The sequence below is a fragment of the Anopheles ziemanni genome, chromosome 3 (assembly GCF_943734765.1).
Source record: "Anopheles ziemanni chromosome 3, idAnoZiCoDA_A2_x.2, whole genome shotgun sequence".
Taxonomy (NCBI): Eukaryota; Metazoa; Arthropoda; class Insecta; order Diptera; family Culicidae; genus Anopheles; species Anopheles ziemanni.
The window spans coordinates 18,479,266-18,498,952 of NC_080706.1; the positions used below are offsets into that span (position 1 = coordinate 18,479,266).

General features: G+C 50.5%; 1 protein-coding gene across 1 annotated transcript in view; it reads right to left on the bottom strand.

Annotated features, from left to right (window-relative positions):
• Nucleotides 1–12,900, bottom strand: part of LOC131284279 (uncharacterized) — a 53,877-nt gene extending 40,977 nt beyond the window's left edge. The window contains exons 1-2 of the mRNA XM_058313133.1: nt 9,152–12,900; nt 7,708–9,073 (exon numbers count right to left, since the gene is read on the bottom strand). Of these exons, the coding sequence (XP_058169116.1) occupies nt 7,708–9,073; nt 9,152–12,900 (5,115 nt within the window). The remainder of the gene's footprint in view (nt 1–7,707; nt 9,074–9,151) is intronic.
• Between the last annotated feature and the right edge of the window lie 6,787 nt (nt 12,901–19,687).

Sequence of the window (19,687 nt, forward strand, 5' to 3'; positions counted from 1 at the left end):
TTTCCCAAGCACACATTAATTGGTCCGCCCCAAAATGTTTAGCAAGCATTCGGCGAACCCTTTTCTGCCTTGGTTAGCTCGTTCGGAGATGTTTAATTCGGTGTGTTGTTATTATTCTACCCGATTCCTTCTTGAAGAACGATTCAATTTGGAGTGTTTTCGGAAAATTAGCATAAGCTTTCCGCCAGTTCCAGTTAAAAAGTGTTTTCCAATCAACGGCGACAACCCCAAAAAGCAACGCGTTCGTCATTGGGAGAGGTGACATTAGGAAATGGAAGAGAACTTGGGAGAAACTGGCAGGGGAAGCTACGAACAAAGGAAACTTGTGGAACTTTTCCGGAAGTCCTGTAGGGAAAAAGCGAACCCAAAACCGTACTCAAACTTAATTACCATACCCTTTGCCGTTTTTTTTCTACCCCCAACTTCGAACATCCTTAATCCGCTTGCTTTTTTCTGCTGATGCTACAGTTTTCTTTTCCATAATAGAGGAAAATATGCTCCTCTGGAATACATACGGGAGTCAAACGATTGTTTTCCATACTGGCTCCTTCCTGGTCCGCCTTCTGTTACATCAAAATGGCGACCGTAGAATGCGCTTCTCGAACTATTCAGCTAAAACCAGCCGTGCGGGTGCGGGACCTGGGGAGTTAAATCTTTCCCTCTTCCTCTCTTAAGTTCATGAGTCACCAGCTCATGGAACGTTCCGAAATGTGGTGCACTTTTTGGCCGGTTGGAAAAGCAAAAGGAAAACGAACGGTGCAAAGGCGACCGTCACGCGGATCCTGCAATGTTTGACCTAGTTACGCGGTCAGTTCGCTAGCGGCGGCCAAAGGAAAAGCTAGTCCCAAGTAAGCCCAACCGCTTATAATCCCCTTGGAAAAGCATCCCGACGAAAGGACACACGAAACGGCCGACTTTAACGGTAACGTATGCCACCGGGGAGGCCCTTTTCAAAAAGCGTCGGAATGCTTGCCATATGGTACCCGTAAGCGCAGGTCATATCCTCCCCCTCTCCTGGTGGGCAGGAAGAAAATGCCTCCGGTGGGGCGGACGGGTGCCAGCAACCTGCCGACGAAAAGCGCAGCCCCAGAACAGGGACTCCAGCGCGCAGATGAGTGGGAATTATTTTCGGTCCACCGAGCAACGGGTGGGAAGACCGTTTTGCAACATTAACAGTGTGCCCAACCCACGTATATGCACACACACAGACACATAAACACACATGCGAAGCTGGAATGTTCCCCGCGTGATGGAAATTATGATAGCGACAATTTGAGAAATGAGTGTTTATCCCAAGCCCTCCTCCTTTCCTCGCTGCATTCGGGATCACGGTGAAAAGAAGAGGGTGGACGGGGTGGGCTGGGAAACGGTGGAGGATTTCTACACCTGATCCTTTCGCGGGTTTAAAAACCGCCGCTAAGTGCACTTGCCAACCTAGGACACGAGCACCAGGTTTGTGCTGAATTGGGTCGCGAAAGGAGGAAAAACTGCTCCCCATGGAAAACATGAGGCTTGGAGCGGGGGACGGGTGGGCGCATGGAAAAGTCGCCGTTAAGCCTTGACATCTCCGCCCGATTGGTGGTGAAGTTTTTCCCCCACCGTCCCAGCTGTCAAAGCATGTTGCTTGCTTCTTGGGCCAACTTGTTGTCGTGTTTATATTTCTGCAATAACGGAGATTAAAAGCTGGCGAATAATAATAATCCCTCCAAACCTACACTGGCGCCATCCGGAAGAGCAAGCTAGTTGATGGGAAAACCATTAACCCACATTTTCCGCAGATGAAAGTGAAACGTGACATCTCAATCGCGAAGACAAATTTTCATCCGCGACCTTTCTTTTTTCTAACTCGTTAAAATTTATGCAAGACTCGATTTCAGAGCATCACATTACTCATCGCACTGAATTAGATATCGACGTACCATTGCTTTAGCTGCCATTTCTTGAGAACATTCTTCCTTTGGCCACCAAACCGCTTCCATGCTCCTTGTACGTAACTCTGAACGTCGCTAACTATGTCAATTAATTTACGATGCAAATGAGATTCAACATCGATCCTTGCCTTTCTCGCCGGTTTTGAGAAACTGGCAACTGAAGTGGTGTTTTCTCTGCTTCAAAGACAACTTGAGCAAACTTATCCATCCATCCACGGTACCGAAAGCTAGAAGACCGATCCGGAACGAGATGAACAATCCTTTCCAGCTTTCGAAATGAACCATCATACTTTTCTATTAGTTTGTAAATTCAATTTAATAAGTAAGAATCTACACGATTGAAAAATTAAACAGCTTGTGTTTCTGTGATTACATAATGAACAATTTGAATTCATCAGCTCGAAGCTCAAAAGAGGTTTGTTGTTCCTATAAATATTACACCTGCCTGGCTCAATTGAATAACAACGACAAACAAATGTCCTTTGCTTGAAACACACGGCTTTTCCGAAAGGCGTCTATTTTTTCCCCCTTCACGGGAAAAACTCCACCCCGGCTGGTGACATTAAATCACACTCCGGACACGTTTCGAGCACCCGAGCTGGCGTCGATCCAGCCCATCTATCAATCTTCGCTTTTGTAGAAATAATCAATTGCACTGATTCGGCCGTGTGTGTGTGACAAAAAAAGTTGGGGAAAGTGCATTGGAAAATCGGCTACCTTACCAGACACACTCCAAAAAAAAAACGGACACATACACACACACACACACAACCCCTTTGTGTACGTAAACACAATTTTGTACCTTTGCCAACTCTTTCGTTATCCTTCTGTTTTTTTCTGTTTCTTTTTTCTGCCCCGGTCCCAAGTGACATTGCATTTTCCACGAGGGCAGTGAACCGCTGAACGTAGTGGAACGGCAACACGAAAAACTATTCTCCGAACCATTTTGGATGGAATTTGGTCCCGGTTCCATACTTTTTTGGTGCCGGATCAAAAACCCTACCCAACAATTCGATCGACACCGAGCCGAGAAAATGATTCCTGGAAACCGCACGCGATCGGTTCGGAACAGGAAAAAAATCCAGGGAAAGGAAAATCCAGGAACACCAGCCGAAGGTCCAAGGATGCGCGGAACATATGATAGGAAACGGCATATTGATTTCCCTTTCCACCTTGTGTTCGACTGGATTATGTTGCAGCACCGATGAGCCCGAGTTCAGAGTGGATGGGGAAGCTGAAATAAGCAATTTTTATGCCGTTCGTAGGGCGGGATAAATTTGTTCACCAACCCCGCCACTGGCCGAGACAGTTGCAGAGAGCCATGGAAGCAGGAGAAGGCGGAAGAAAAAACATAAAAGTGCTGTACGACAGCACGAAACAACAATCCGTTCCATCCGGCCGCATCCTGGGCGGGAATTCCTGGCGCTAAGGCGCTCATCGGATTGGCCTCGCATCGCGAATGTTCCGACACGACAATTTATGCTGACGAAGCGACCAGCCATTATGTCGAGGGCGCTGCCGATTCTATGGATCCGCAAGTTTTCTTCGGCCAAAAAACAAAAAACAAAAACAAGGAAAAAAGCCAACCGTATCGAGAATCGTATCGAGAACGCTGCGGGGCGGGTATGAGTGTTGCGAACCGTAAACAGGGCAACCGGGCCCGTACACTCCCAAAGGAAACTGCGGGTACTGCCCGCAGGGACAGCCAAGGCAAGGAAAATGGAATGCGAAAAGAAACTACGGCGGGAGGAAAAGCGACGCCCCGTCGAAAGCCGATTTCATCGAGTTTTCCCAACCACGCGACAGCAGGGCGGAACATATTCAACTGTGTGTGCGTGTCTGTGTGTGTGTTTGCAATTTTCGTGTGCAGCTCTGTGATGTGTTCCGTTTAGTGTGTTCTCCCCTCCTCCCGCCCCCTCCAGCGTGTATTCCCACGAGGCGCACTCTAGCAAAGGACAAAGCCCATCCGAATGACAAGTTCGGCACATCGTTCTCGTGCAGATGGGAAAAAGTGGTGCGCGAAAGTCGTGGGAAAGTCGATTGCAATAAACGGGCTCTCGGTGGGTGGGGGTCGAAAGGGGGCAGTGAGTAGCCCCGGGTCGAAGGCAATCTAGAAGTTGGCCGTGAAGCACCAGGCGGCTCCATCGTGTCTGGTTGGGTTGTGGTTTCCAGCCTTCGGTGGGTGGCATGTTTATGCCACGCGTATGTGTGAGTGTGTGAGTGTTCTTTTACGACCGCGTGTGTGTTTGTGTGTGTGTGTGTGCCCACACTCTGTCAGTGCCATTTCCGCAGCCTTTAGTATCGGGCCGACCGAATTCAATAAACATGTCCCATTTCGAATTCGCACGAAAGCAGAACGGAAAGAAAAGTGCCTACGCTAAAGTCTGCACCACCGCACAACATAAGCGACCCCAGGGGGTGGGGGCGAGGGTGGAGGTTCGGCCAAGAGTTGGAGACGAAAAAGGCGGCCCGTGCACTGCTGCGCAAGAATGTCAGCACAAATCTACGTCCTTAATCAGGATGAACCTGTCCTGTGGAGGTCGTTCTAGGGGCAGGGCGGAGGGGAGAAGGGGCCGCGTGCGAGGTCTAGAGGTCGTTGAGATAATTAGATTTATTTCGGTGACATTGCGACAGTCCGGGAGACGGTTGCATTAGCCCTCGGAGTACGTGTTCATTTGAGCGGCCAGCAAATTGAATGGTGTTCCTTTCAATGCCGTCCGAGGTTGTGGGCCTCCGATAAATGGCCGGCCGTCCGAAGATGACACATACACACACACGCAACCTACGCTACTTCAAACCCACGCCCGACGGCCATAGAAACGGACCGTTATAGCCCGACGAACGAACCAAGGCTTCATGATTGGCGCTCTTAAGACAAGCGTCCGAAATAGAATACCGTCACCGTCATCGCGTCCTCCGCCAACCTTTCTTCCTCTCAAACGCTACGGTAGCATGCAAATGGTAGCCACTGGCTACATTAACACTCGCACCCACACACGCACACACACACACGCATGAATGACCAAGGAGCACGAATGTCGAAGAAGTTGATTTATTGGATTTGGGCGTACGGTAAACATAAATCGTCAATGGCTGGAGCACGGGAAAGCTTTCCAGTGTTGCTCGGACAGACGGACCGATCCTGCGTGCGTTGGTGGTGTGTTTAGGTCTCCCGGACTCGGGTCAATATAATTCAGAGTAACGGTTCGCCGGGCATTACAGCGCCGGCGGACACAGGACGCAGACATTTCGGTTCCTCAGCCCAACTAAAACCCACAATGGGAAAATTATCTCATACCAACTTTATGTCAGCTGTAAATTAATTTCAACAACACCCCAAAGATATTGTCGTTAATTCCTTTGAAACACATTGTATGCCCGCAATGACACAGCAAATACTTTATCTGCTCGCATGTTTTTATGACATCGTGAAAATGATAGTTTTTTTGGTTTTTGCTCCACCTCTGGTACCTTTCAATGTCTTATACTTCTAAAGTTTTAGGGTTCATGAAGATCTGCAATGTACACAAAATATTTTGATAGGGTGTATGAAAACAGTTTCCCTACTTACTTGGTACTAATTTATGAATTTTGTGTAAAAGAACATTCACCAAGAAATCGAAGATTTGTTTCTTCCTTATTTATGCCTTTCTTCATCTTTCATCTTTCGTTCATCCATAATGAACTAGAAAGATCCAGATGTAACGAAAACAAGTCCAAGTGACTCGGGTTCGGTAGATGAAAAAAGTTCCATCCTGATACGAAGCTTCTGACAACTTAATCTCACAGCTCGACACTCGGCACTGTGTCTCTTGGGAAATTGAAACAACAAACTTGCAACATTCAATGAAGGTGTCACGTCATCCGACAATAACAAAAAAAAAAAATCCCTTCATGGCATCGACACCGTGCTGACCTTAGCCAACTCGTTCCTTTGTGACAGTGAATCCGTCCCTTTAGGCAACTTGGCATCCCGCTTGAAGAACCATTTCGTACAACCGTTTCTATTCCGTTCGGGTGGAAAACATACAAACAACGTTCTCATCAGAACGTGTCCTTGGCGTCGGTCGTCGGTTGACGCCAGGAGAGTAATCATCAAATACGTTACGCCTCGAATGGGAGAAAGCCACTCGACGATAGCTTTGTCGATCGAACACGAGAATACCTTCCCCGGCGGGCCTTGCGGCGTTGGGACGTAATTGTTAGTTCCTCGAGTGCTAGGACATCACCATTCGCAGGGAACCATGTGTTCGCTCCTGTTTGCTACCGAACATCTTTATCGTTCCGGCGCCGTTGAACGATGATAATTCAGATTGCGAAATGAATAGAGCGGGCGGGTAATGAAAGAAGCTCATCGCATCAGTATCTTCAACGTCACACAATGGCGAACGGGAACGTCTTCGTCAGACAAAACACCACAACGACTCTCGAGCGAACCAATTGCCGAGGCGTTGGGGCGAAAACAAACCGAAGAAAATTCGAGCCGTTCCAGCCCGCAACCCGTAACGTTCCCTTCGGTGCCCTACGAGTGCGCCTGTGTTCGTGGGCTGGGTGCTGCCGCGCAGGCGGCCTTTACTCCACTGCGTGTGCTCTCGTTTTCCTCGCCCTGACCCGTTTTTTTTTTATTTACATCCTTCCTCAGGACCGTGGAAGAAAATAGAGCTCCGTCTTGTGTCGGCATCAGCGCGATTTAACCCGGATCAAATGGACGAACAGTGAGAAATAGTTTTTGTGCATTTTAACGTTCGTACCAAACCTGACCACCCGCCATCATCCCCGCCCTCGGTCACTGAAGCGAGGAAGGAGCTGTGAATTCCACGAACGGAAACGAGGTCACGAGCAGCAAGGTCACCTCGCACCAACCCGAACTTTTCGCGCTAGCTCCCCGCTCCCCCAAAAAGGAAACACAATGGCGAACGGTGAAGGACTAACAGGTGGCGCTGTACTGGGTGTGCATCAGGCATGGTTCCATTTTCATCGGTTGCATGTTGAACGTCGGAAAACAACGCCCAACGGTTGCCTGCAGAAGTGCAGAAGCGTGTACAGTGCGTCGCGAGTGAAAGGATGCTACAGGATGTTTATTCTAATTGGTCCCGCTTTTGAGATTCAATATTTGAAGACTGCTCTAGGGCCATGTTTGGTGGATGTTTACTTGCTATCTTTCGCAACAAAGAACAGGAACACAAAGCATGTTTCCAACATAAGACTTGTTATCGTCAATCAAATTGAAGATCCTGAATTCATTAAACCATTCTATATGGTTTCTTTTTCGTACGTTTCTAAACAGCAAAATGTCCTCCTCTATGCCTATAAACTGTCGTGCAGAAAACATCCATGTATTTCGTCAAGTTTGAGGTATTTCGGACCACAGATGATCCATCGTTAGCTTAGGTTTCTTGGGTGGATGTTTCTTTTAGATTACTTTTATTCAGTTAGCACAATGTCCTCTAGTGGGAGCACTCTCCAAAACTAGCTACTTAAGCCCCGGCGCTCATGGTCCGATTTTCTAACCGGCGCTACCGCTCGGCTGTCGCGGACCCAGCGGCAAGATAGCTGTTTGATTATAGGATTGAATCTAATAGGATTGGGAATAAAACAGAACGTAATTCTTAAGAATGTTTTGCTCAAGAACACAGACCACGATATGTTTCACGAGATATCTCAAAAACATAAGTCATTGCGCTATGAGGTAATCATTGAAATAAAGATAGTCGAGCTTCATTACCATCTGGATCATGTGGATTGAGGACTCTTTGACATTGACGCTGGAACTTACCGGTGGCGTGCGCCCATCGTCCGTGTAGCCACAGTTGCAGCCTTCGTCACAACATATTCGAACGAGCTCGTGTTCACCGCAGGTGCATGGTTCCTCGTCCTCCTCGTCGTACGGGCAGTCCTCCCGTATCAGGATGATGTAGTCCGCCTCGAAGAACTCGTTGCGCGTCTCGTCGAACACCACCCGGTTCTTGCGCACCGGCGGTGGCCGGTTCGGCTTCTTCAGCAGCCCCCGCAGGGTACCGGTGGCCGTCTCCCGCATCGTGCTGCCGCCTCCCGCCACTAAGGCGTCCGCCTCGCTGCGATAGAGCGGGATCGCCTCGAGCACACAGCCGCACCCGCCGCCTACCGACGCCGACCCGGCCCGTGCCTTGGGGGGCGGTGGAGGGGGCGGTATGTCACCGTCTTCACGCACTGCACTCACGGCGCCGCGGCCCTGTACACCACCAACACCACCACCAACACCACACTGCACACCACCACTGCTGGCCACTAGCACCACCTTCCCGGGGGCGCCTCTTTCGGGCGCCGCGGAACCGACCAACACTAAACCCCCGCACGTGGGCGGAGCGATCTCTAGATCCCCCGCACCGACCCGCTGCTCACTACACTCCGGCACACGGTGCAACTCCGCGACGGTCCGGAACACACTTCCCGCACTGGAAAATAACCTGCCTGCCTTCGGCGGAGGAGGTGGAGGCGGTGGCGGCGGCGGCGGTGGAAGAAGGACGGGTGGAGGACCCGATACAGGGAGTACCACCACTAGTTCACCACCGGCCGCAACCAGCTGCTCCTGCTGCTCTTCTAGCTCCTCCTCGAGCTCATCGTAGCAGTACTTGATCCGGTAGACTTCAGGCTCGTAGTCCTGCAGATGGCGCGTATCGAACTCGCAGTTTGTGTGCGGATCGGCTGCCAACAACTTCTCGAGCCGCACAAACTCCTCCTCCTCTTCTTCGCGGTCGTCGGCCAAACGATCGACACAAATCACTTCACTCTCCTCGGCGCACCCAACGTCGGAGGATAACACTTCCTCTTCGTCGACGTCGTCGTCGTCGTCCTCCTCCTCTTCTTCGTCCTCGGTGGATCCACCAACCACTACCACCGTCTCAACGATCTCCAACGGATCACTCACACGGGCGCGACCTCCTGGGAAGATTTTACAAATTTCCTCCGACTCAGCGCCACTACTTTCCGGTGTGTCGGTGTTCTGGCGCAACTCCTCAACCGCACGCGGATGTCGCTGAAGTCGCAGCGGTCCAATGGGTGCGAACCCAAGCAACGGTGGACCACGATCACTCTCCGGCGAATCACTCTTAACACGATCACTTTCACCCCGGACAACTTCTACCTCGACAACACGTCGTACACTAGAATCAACATCTCTTCGAGTATCAAGTTCACACCGACCTAATGGAAAATGCCCTTCCTCTGCCCGTCCGTCGTACTCCTGAGACAGTAACGAAGGCAGGGAGACTGCTTTGGAGAGCCGGAGTTCCTCCGCACGAGTGTGATGTACGTTGTTGTTGGTATCCTGAGGAAGTTCCTTCCGCCCGAACTCGTCAGGCTCTACCGCTGGTCGTTCGTTTGATGGAGGACGTTGACTGGCCGCACGTTGCCGTCCTTGGCGCTCGAGATCGATACAGGAGAGGGAGAGCAGCGAGGACGCGGACAGCGAGAGCAGGGACGAGGAAAGCGGTGGCAAGATCGGTCTAGTCCAGGAAGATATGGAACGTCGCTTGGAACCAGAGCACGAGACGCTGGAGCGATTGTTTTCCGCGCTGTCAGCGTTTGTCACTCCAGCACTGGCACTAGCACTCAGCAGATGGCACTCGGTTTCGTCCTCGTGCCGTGTCGCATCCTGCTGTAAACAACTGAGCGAAGATGTTTTCCTCGATGGCAGAAGTCGATTACTACCACCGCCACCGCACTGCTGGATACTCCTGGGAGGCTTTCGTTCGCGATTCGCTTCGGATGCTGCTGCTGCTGCTGCTACCAATCCCGTTGATGATGATTGCACTGATGCCGCCGATGATGATAATCCATCCAACAGCGACGGCGTCGACGCTGACGGTTGGAGTCCTCTCGGTCGGTGCGTGGACTGTGTTGGTGAGAGCGTCACGTTCGCATCGCTGCCAGCACGACCACCAGCACGACGGCCGCTTGTTGGGGAGTCCGGCGCAAAGGTGTTGGTGTTGGCATAGTCCACCGACGGCGGATGGCCTGCGCACACGAGCAACGAGGGCAGGGAGCCCCCGGGAGTGCCCCGTGCGTAGCGCGACTCCTCCCGCTCCTCGGCACGTGCACGGCTCGAGTCCTCCGGACTCCGGAAGAGCTTTTTCGTGTAGGCAAGACCACGGAAGCGTTCCTCCAGCCGCTTCAGGCGCTGACTGGCCTCAAAACACTCGACACCAGCACCCTCCGCGGTGAGGGGATGCTGCGATGCGACACTACCACCAACGTCACCCTCAACACCACTAGCAGCGAGCACGGGGCTACGTTTTCCACTGTCAATAAAGTTCCCAATGTACGTTTGCGTGTTCCGATCCCGACGCTCCTCGACAGGACCTTTCACAATGCTCCGAAGCTTTTCCGAAGCGACTTCCGCACGCACACTGCCGTCGGAGGATTGCTGGCACGTTGGCTGGTCGTTGTCTTCCTGGTCCTGTTGTTCCTCGCAACCGTCGACGTCATCGTCGTCGATGATGAGTATGCCACTGTCCGCACTCGACGGATTGCGACGGGGTGCTTCCGGATGACCACCTTCGGAGGCTGCGGAGTGAGGTGGACCCTCCGCCTGGTCGTGTGTGTTGGTCGCACAGTCTCTAAGCACACGAGGAACCCCGTCGAGGTTCTCACAATGGCAGACTTTCGTTAGGCCACCGTCGTAACCAGCGAAGGGCGACGGAGATTCTGGGTCTCGCGACTCCTCCTGGCCACCTTGCTGGTGGTGCACACAGATATGGGCACTGAGTGTTACCTCGACCAGCACGGACGACGATCCAGCACCGCCGGATGAGGCGGAACAATCCTCCCGACGGTGACACCGACACCTGCGATGCTCTCCAGCACACTCCGGCCGTACTACCGTCGGTGGCGAGCAGGTGCCATAGTAGTTTTCACTCTCACTGTCCGAGGACAAAGCACCAGCACCACCCACTCCAACTCCCGTGGACCGTGATGTCTGATGCTGCTGTAGATTCGCCTTCGATGGCGACGGAACTTGGGTGGACTTTTCTTCACACTCCGTGGGGCAAGTTTGTGCCGTGCGAGCTACAACGGCTGTCTTTGGAGCGTGCCGTCGATGCTGTGTCACTTCCCACTGGCCACCCTCGGGCCAACGTTGCTGCTCCTCTGGCTCGTTCTCCTCGATGGGACTGGGACCGAGCGCGATACTGGTAGTCCTGGTACTGGCGCACTCTAATCCTCGTTGCAGACTACCACCACTGCGCTCGATGGAAGTACACTCTGCTCGCCGTTCGTCGAGCTTCGGCCGTTCGTCGAGTACCTCGGTGCCTCCCGCTGTACTCAGGGCGACCCCGCTGCGTCTCTGCCACTCGTCCACTCGTCGGTTCAAATCACGTCCGTCGATGCAACAACCCTCAATGTCACTACCAGCGATACCACCGTGCTGGTGCTGCTGCCGTCCATCGATCGATGCCGAAAGCTCCTCCGTGGAGCACTCCGACTCACTACCACTGCCAACGGCGTCGACGGTTGGCTGCTGTCCTTTGGCGCCCTGCTGGTGTTGGTGGCGATACCGTCGCCGTTGTTCGGAGCCGTTGATCGATTCGGTTCCGGCGCATGCGTTCGGTAAACAAACATCCACACCACGCTCGTCGACGTGAGTTTCGTCGATTTCGCTCGCACACGACACTCCATCGGAATGCGACCCGTTGCCCGTTGGCCGCGAGGAGCTGGGGGCCTGATGCTGCTGCTGCTGATGATGATGATGATGACGCTGATGACGACGATGGCTCCGGAGACTGTCGCTCTCGCCGACGTGTAACGGAGAGGAGCATGCGCGCTGGACCGTTTCCGTTTCCTGCCACCGGTTTCCGATGCCCACCGCGTCCTCCTCCTCGGCGAGTATCCGTTGCGGGCTCCAGCGTGCAGCCTCACTATCAACGTGACCGCCGCTACCACCCGCGCCCGCCTCGGCGCCACGCAAAACAATGTCATCTGTTTGCCTAGTCTCTGTTGATATTTCATTACGAAGCTGGCAGCGGGTGGGACGGGGCTGCGGTTCAACTTTCCACCATCTTGCACCGCCGGGCGGATCACTTTCATCTCTCTGCCGCCGCCCCCGGCCCCCGGTATCGATGTCTTCGTCTCCCGAGACATCCTCGCTCGCAGCTTCGTCCCGCCGTTCGCCCTCGCGCTGGAGTTCCTCCTCGGTGACATCCGATTCGCCACCGTCGGTCGTATCGTCGTGCCGGAATGGATCCAGCAGAAATGTCACCCGCTTCTTCTTCACCTCCACCGGCAGTACCTCCACCAGTACGGCACTCTCCGTACACTTCCGGTCATCGTCCCCCTCCGGGAGTTCCTGTTCCAGGTCGCTGCTGAAATCGATCAAATCGATCAAATCGTGCCCATTCTGATGGTCACCTCCTGGAGTTAATGCTTGATCTTCCACCCCGAGACCGTGCCACGCACCATCGTCCCCATTCCCTAGTGCCGTCGACACCTCCGTCGTTATCACATCATCGCCATCGTCATCATACTGCAGTGGAGGCCGCACCGGAGCCGCCGGTGTCTCGAAAATGTCCTTATGCCAGCGCTCCAGCGTGCTGGAGTTCGGCGGCGGGGGGCTGCCACCGCCGTTCCCCACCTTTATTACTTCCGGTGGCTTCCGCAGGCTCCGCTTCACGGCCACCCCCACAATTACCGGTGGTTGCTTTAGTTTCGAAAGTTTCGGATGGATAAAATCATCACTTCCCGTCGCCTTCGGCGTCGTCGTCGTCGTGCGCTGCGGTTTCGGTGGCTCCATCCGACGATCGTCTCCCGGGGGACCGTTCCCAACGGCCGTCGACACCGGGGACAGGATGGGGCCGACATCGCCGAGGGCAGGACATCCGCCGAACGGATCCTTCATTGTTATACCGAGCGGTGTGTCCGCATAATCCGGTCCGCCGCCAATCGTTGGCCCGGCTCCGGATGACGTTTGCAGCAGAAGGCTTTTGATCGTTTCCATCGCTGCGACTTCCACAAACCGGTCGAACACACGCGCGTGTCTAGCTTACGGAGAACGGCTACATCTCCCTGTCCTTTCTAGGCCGTCCTTGGCAAGAATTCCTTCCACGAGCGAGGGTGGATTTCTGCGAAGCTCACCGAAAGCGCCTGCCTGATGAGAAGAGACGGAGAAAGAAAAATAAACATTACAATCTGCTGCCTTGCCTAATCTCTTTAGGCGATTTTATATTCCCATCCACTTTTTTTTTAGCCCATCCTATTTGAGGGCTACCCTTTTCACAGCCACGCACACCCTTTCGTACCATGACCTGCCCCACCTCCTCCCAACAAAAAAAACCCCACCTCACCGTGCATTCTCATCGCAACAAAGGGCGCAATCCAATTCCAAGCTCGTATCCTTTACAAACTCGGGCCCGCAACAATCCACAACAGCAACAACGGAAAGAAGCAAAAATAAACTACCAAAGAAAAATAGCATCACCAACAAGCTAAACTTTCCCGTTTTTCTGGCTGTTCTTTGCTAAGTCTCTACTTACGAACCCGTAAAAGGTCGGTGAATGGAAGAAAAACTTTCCCTCTCCGACGCGTCGCCGCCAACCGTTCGGAAAAAGGGCCATATAATTCCAAGTGGAGTGAAAATAACTTCCACTTCTTATCGTCCACGCGACGAAGATAACGAGCTGGTCTGTCACAAACGGAAGCTGGCGGGACGTTTACATACGCTTGCCGGCGATTCGCAATTACACCCGGACTTGTACAATGAAGATGTTTTTACATTTAATTGAATACCTCAACAAAGGGGAATGCAAAATAAAGTTACCTAAAAACATGTGCAATGTTCCTCAGTAAAACAATGCGAAAATGGGCAATATTTTTAAAGAGTAAATTCCAAAGTCATATAAAATGTACAGTTTTTGTACTGAGGTTTTTAATATCCATACAACAAGGTGACGCGATAGGAGTGAGTTTTGTGAAACATGTTCTATCTTGTTTATCAACTCTAATAATTTTTATAGTTGTTGGCAATCTATACAAAATATAGCAATCTATTGAAAATTTCAAAGAAAAATATGCAATTCTATACGAGAGAAGATTTTAAGTAGGTTGAAATCAAGTTTAACACAAGCCATTAAATTTGGGCCCAACAATTTTAAACAAATTATATTTATAACCATGGTTGTATTACTTTCAGTAAAATCTCATACAATACAATAAAACAAAGCTAAATTCTGAAAGACATCCGGCAGAAAAAATAATCAAAATTATTTTATTTTTAAATCACAAGATTCTCGTTATAGACCTCACACAGAACCTTTCCAAAGGATGCGAAGTACATACAAATCATTACCTTTTGGGCGGTAAAAATAAAACTACTGAATTTTTCCACAACTTCTCGTGCTCCACTAATTTACGCGACTGGTGAAAATGTGCGAACATAAATACTGATAGCACGAAAGTTTGTGTGTGGCGAACGTAATGACCGTAGTTTAACAGCAACTCACTTCCGCAGAGTTCCGTACCGGGTGCTCCGAATTGTTTCAAACGTGACCGGAAAGTGCATAAAAATATCGTTCTGCCCAATCACGGCAATAAAATAAAATATTTCATTTCAACCCCAATCGGAAAAGAATGGTAGGTATGAGATTTTCCCATTAGCTGACATTTGGTCAACCAACAAATATAATTGCCAAAGCGCAGGCAAACATTCCCTTCAACAACAAACACATGATTTGGAAAACAACTTTTGGATGGAAAAAACAACACTCCCCAGGATGGGGTTGAAGGAATTTGATTCGGTTACGACGAAAGAAAAGTCTTTGGGTAGTCAATGTTCACATAAACTATCCAACATGCCACCTGCAGCACAGTTCAATGGCTTAGCGTTTGCTGGCGGGATATCCCAACACTCTCAAGGCCACTGACATCAAAGGGAGCGCACGAACCGGGCTTTTTTTCAGTGCTCAAAGTGTGAACGAAGCGAACACTCCACTGGCGTGAAAAATTACTTTTTCCGAAACTGCTAGAACCAAATTGGGTTGCGGCGAAAGATTGCGCACTGCCCGAGAAACAACCTCCAGCGACGGAGTGAACGTCCTGATCTTGACCTAACTCGCTGCATCCCCGACCCCCTCTTCCACCTTAGCACCACGCCCCGCGAGTGCGAAAGTAAGTGCCGGAGTTCTTGGAAGCTCGATATAAATCTGGTGGACTTCTTCGGTCGGTGCAGCTTTCGACACCCTTCAGTGGCAGCCCGTGGACAAAGGACAAAGAAAATGGTGAACCGATGTACCGAACCGCAGGACCCGACAGCGGCAGGCGACTCCACCCCAAAAGTATGTGGCACGAGTGAGGGAAAAATAGCGGCGGGAAAAACGCAGGCGGGTTCGAGTCAAACACCAAAACCGAAATCCTTGAACTGAATGCCACGGTTCGGTGCCTTTCGGTTCGGCGTTCAGTCACTAGGGCACTGGCATTTGGGGAATCCAATAAAACCTTACACCTCACCCCAAGCCATCCTCCACCCTTCCCCACCAAAATGGAGGACCGCTGCAACCGGGAGACAGCGTGGAACAACGAGTCGAGTGCTCGTTTTAAACATCATCGTTTTATCGTCATCCCTGGCAGGGGCGTGCGCTGAGCGACGAGGTCAATCTTACCCACACACACACACACACACTTCACACGGCCGGGAAATCCTTCCGAGCAGCAGCAGCAGCAGTCAGAAAACAATGCTCAATCGGTGAATCCTTGACCCAGGACGGGAATGGCGCTTCGGTCGATTCGCCGCCGTAGAGCGGGGAAAATGGGAACAAAAGTTCGTCAAACTGCAGGGCAATGGAACCACCACCACCACCACCACCACTGGGGCGCATCCTTTGCCGCCTTTATTCACTTTTTACTGTCTTTGTGCTTCGAGAGTGGCGCGGGCTTCGCGTATCGCCTGCACTTCAAGTTTTTGACTAAGATTCATCCAATCTGGTGCTTCATTAAATTAGCAGCGCATTGATGCTGCAGCGTCGGAACGGGGCAACCCAGTTCTCCGCGATGCCAACCACCACAAGGACACGTGGGGAAGCCACATGTGACGGGCCAAATGTCAGCCACGATGCATCCTAATTGTGACGCTGGCAAAGAAAAAACTATCTTCAATTACAATCAGCGCTTCGCGAGGCGAGAAGAAAGCTCTTTATGCCAACGGTTTGAATGGAAGCAGCAGATGGCTAGGAAAAGGATCCTTGTTTGTGCAACGAGCAATGAAACGGGAAGAGCAAACATGAGCGCATGAAGTATTCGGGCAAATGGTGTGATAAACTTGTCCTAGAATATTCGGTCTGTTTGAGTTTTCCAATTAGATTTTAGACTAACATTGAATTTGTTTGCATATGAAAGGAAAATCTGCTTCAACAGCATCAAATGAATCTGCTCATATTTTAAAATAAACTCTATCACTCTATTGATTACAGTTGATATAGCATTTGCTATAAATTCATGTAAAATTCTGGTGAACAATGAGCCCGCATGAATGCAAGCAATCATTATTTTCCAAATTTCGCATAAACCTTTCCCCTGTAATCCAATGAACCCACATGGTGGCCAATGGATATCAAGTTTACATTACCAATGCTTTTGTATTCATCAATGCGAATCGACCCGCAAGTTCCATAGCGAAACCAAGCCCACCAAAACTCCACCGACCAACGTAAAATACCACGCTCCCGGGGAAATGAAAACGGTCGAGCAAAAAAGTGTCGCGCTTTTAACCAACTCGAAAACAACATTGTACGTGTCTGTGTTTATGCTTGCAATATTCTTAAAGAGGCAAAACAAGGCGGGCAAACAAACACAATTTTTGCAGCACACGTGATGCGGTGCTTGCCGGAACGGTTTCGTAAGGCACGAACGGATGGTCTCGACAAGCTTCACCCTTTTTTTTCTGAGCAAGCCAGTCTTAAACGCCCAAGTGCAACGACTTGAACGAATGCGTGAGGAAACTACAAAATACACAACCGACAAAACATTATATAAATCTGTCCCTTAAAGATGCAAACAGTTGTGTTCATTAGTGGACAAAATATTATTGTACTAAATTTATAAAAAGCAAGAGCAATTTCATAACAGCAAAGTTACTTTACGTGGGCTATTGGGTGGTGACAATAAACTTAACATGGACGACTTAAATCACTTTTATTGAAAAATGTCATTCCTAGTATTTGAAACTGAAAAGCCCATCCATTAAATATTTATCGACAAAGTATGGACATTTTTTATTTTTGGGGCAAAAGTAGATCATAATTGAAACAAACAAACGAGCCAACATTTGATTTCAAAAGAACAAATTCAAACAAACGCAACGAGGGTTATGTTCTTATCACTCATTCCCCAAACACGACGAGCTCGACGGGGAGCTTCAAAGTTTTGCCCGGCTTTTAAAGACAAAAATAAGCGATGAGAAACAATGTTCTCCCGAAGTTTCTCCTTTGCGTTCCTGCCCGGCAAATGGATCGGGTAGGGTAAAACTTTGTGAATCAATTTGACAACTCAAACAACTCCGGGGAGGGGAAAAGAAACCGGAAGCGAGGTGCGATACGCTCGTCTGGCTTGGCGACGGAAAAGCCAACTGCCAGACGGGATCATTCATAATTTTTGCAACTCGGAACGACGCCGAGAGGCCAGAAATAAAAGAAAGCAGGCGAAATTCTCAACATGCTCGAAACGGCGACAGTTATATTCGTTATACACTCCATTACCTTTGCCTTGCCCCCGAGGTAGAACCGTCCATTCGCAAGGGGAAGTCACCGAGGGGGTGTGGAAATGATACGAAAAGGACCTTCCGGCAAACCGGGGCGACCCCAAAACGCAACCGCAAGCAAAAGTAAAATCACTCCAGAATACATCAGTGATGCTGGCACCCTGCGTGTCCTGTCCTCACTCTACTCTTTATCTCTCTCTCTCTCTTCAGTTGTTTTTTTCACTTTTTCACCGGGTATTTGTGCCAGTAAAAACCCACACCCTTGTAAAATATGCCAGCTTCCCCGCGGGAAAGCCTCGTTCGTATTTGCCCTCGATAGTAATAATCCTCCAACGGCGAGGAGGTTAATTTTCGGTCTCCCCACAACAATTCTACCGTAAGCGCAGAGTAAAGCGCACCGACAACTATGCACACTTCGGCCTCGCCAAACGCTCGACGGAAAATTTGCCAAACAATGCCGACAAAACCACCCCGCCCGGCGCCGGAGGGTTGGGCGAGCAAATGAAAACGGCCCAACTAAATAGTGCGCGGAGCAAAAGTGTCGTCGTTTAATTAAAAATTTAAATTGCACAACTACCACCACCGGGCCTCCCGCCGTTGGTTGGTTGACTGCGTGAATTCAAATTAACTTTTGCCAGCTCGAAAGCCAGCTCACGCCGTCAAGCCACAGCCTCCGCACGGGGAGCTCGGGACATCCTTCGCGGAAAACCCGACTCAGACCGGGGCAGGGACGGGCTGGGTGGTGAAGGTTAGTGGCCGCCACCACTGAAGTGCCGAATTCCTTCCCGGTAAACGGAAGGATTCGAACCTTGAGAACGCGTTCACGGACGCAAGGCACACGAAGGTAAGCAAATACGGGACGGGCACAAAGCTAGGTGAGTATTAACCGGTGGAAAATTGAAATGCGGTCCGGAGATATGCTAAAGCCCGACGGGAAGGAAGGTGAAGATCCGTCGTGTTCAAGTTCAAAGGACCCCCGACGCAGACATTGTTGAAGCGTGTCAATATGCCGTTTTGGAAAACAAGAAACAAGAACGTTTTCCACGTCGTTTCAATCCGTTCTTGCTTGATGCTTGTGGATTGCAAGCTTGGTAGCGTCCCACTTCATGTCTTCAAACGGGTATTTCTGGAGTTTCGATGAATAAAAGATCATTTAAATGAACCATGGTAGAAGTTCATTCAAACGCATCCATCCACCCAACTGTAATGTTAAACCACTTTAATGACCTTTACATGTGGAATGAAATTGAGTGATTCAAATTTACTTGCACCCATCCTGTTAAAGGCAAATGAAAGTGAACGATATTCATTTCGATCCGACCCTCTGAAGAGAAATAATTTGCTCAATCATGTCACGTAGAACACGCTTCTTTTATCCATGTTCGTCTACCTTCACCGGCTCCTGCACCGACAAAGGGCACAATTAGGGTTTTCAGGTAGGGCAAAACCGAACTGCATCCACTACCACGAAAGGACACGAAAAGTCGTGCCAACTGTGACGATGCAGAAGACCGACGGTCGATGACTCACTCGGGCTGGGGTAAAATCATAGCCTTCGGGATCAAAGATTTTATTGGTTCGATAGCCTCCCCCCGAACCGTAATTCGCTGCGTCCCGAGAAAATTCAAGCCCTAGACTGAAGTGGAGAAAAGGAGCGCTCGAACAATCCCGGTGTCGTTTACCGCAAGAATTTAACCCCGATCTCCTAAACCGACGGGCGGGAAGGGGGGAGAAACCGGCCTTAAGAATCCATTTCACCCCACGCAGTGTGCAACGAATATACTCGAATTAATTTGCATAAAGCCCTCTCGCATCCAGCCGAACTTCCCCAGTTCCCCCGAGGTGCGGTTTGTAATGGATGGTTAGCATTGTGACTTCGGGAAACCCCACCAAGGAACGGGTGTAAGGGAGACGAAGTTGGATCGGCCCTAAACGAAAACGTGTTTTAAATACCTCCAAGCATGTCGTACCGATGTTTTATTCATGGATTTCATTTGAAACACCTGTCTACCCTGCACGGTTCGCTTCGTTTTGCCAA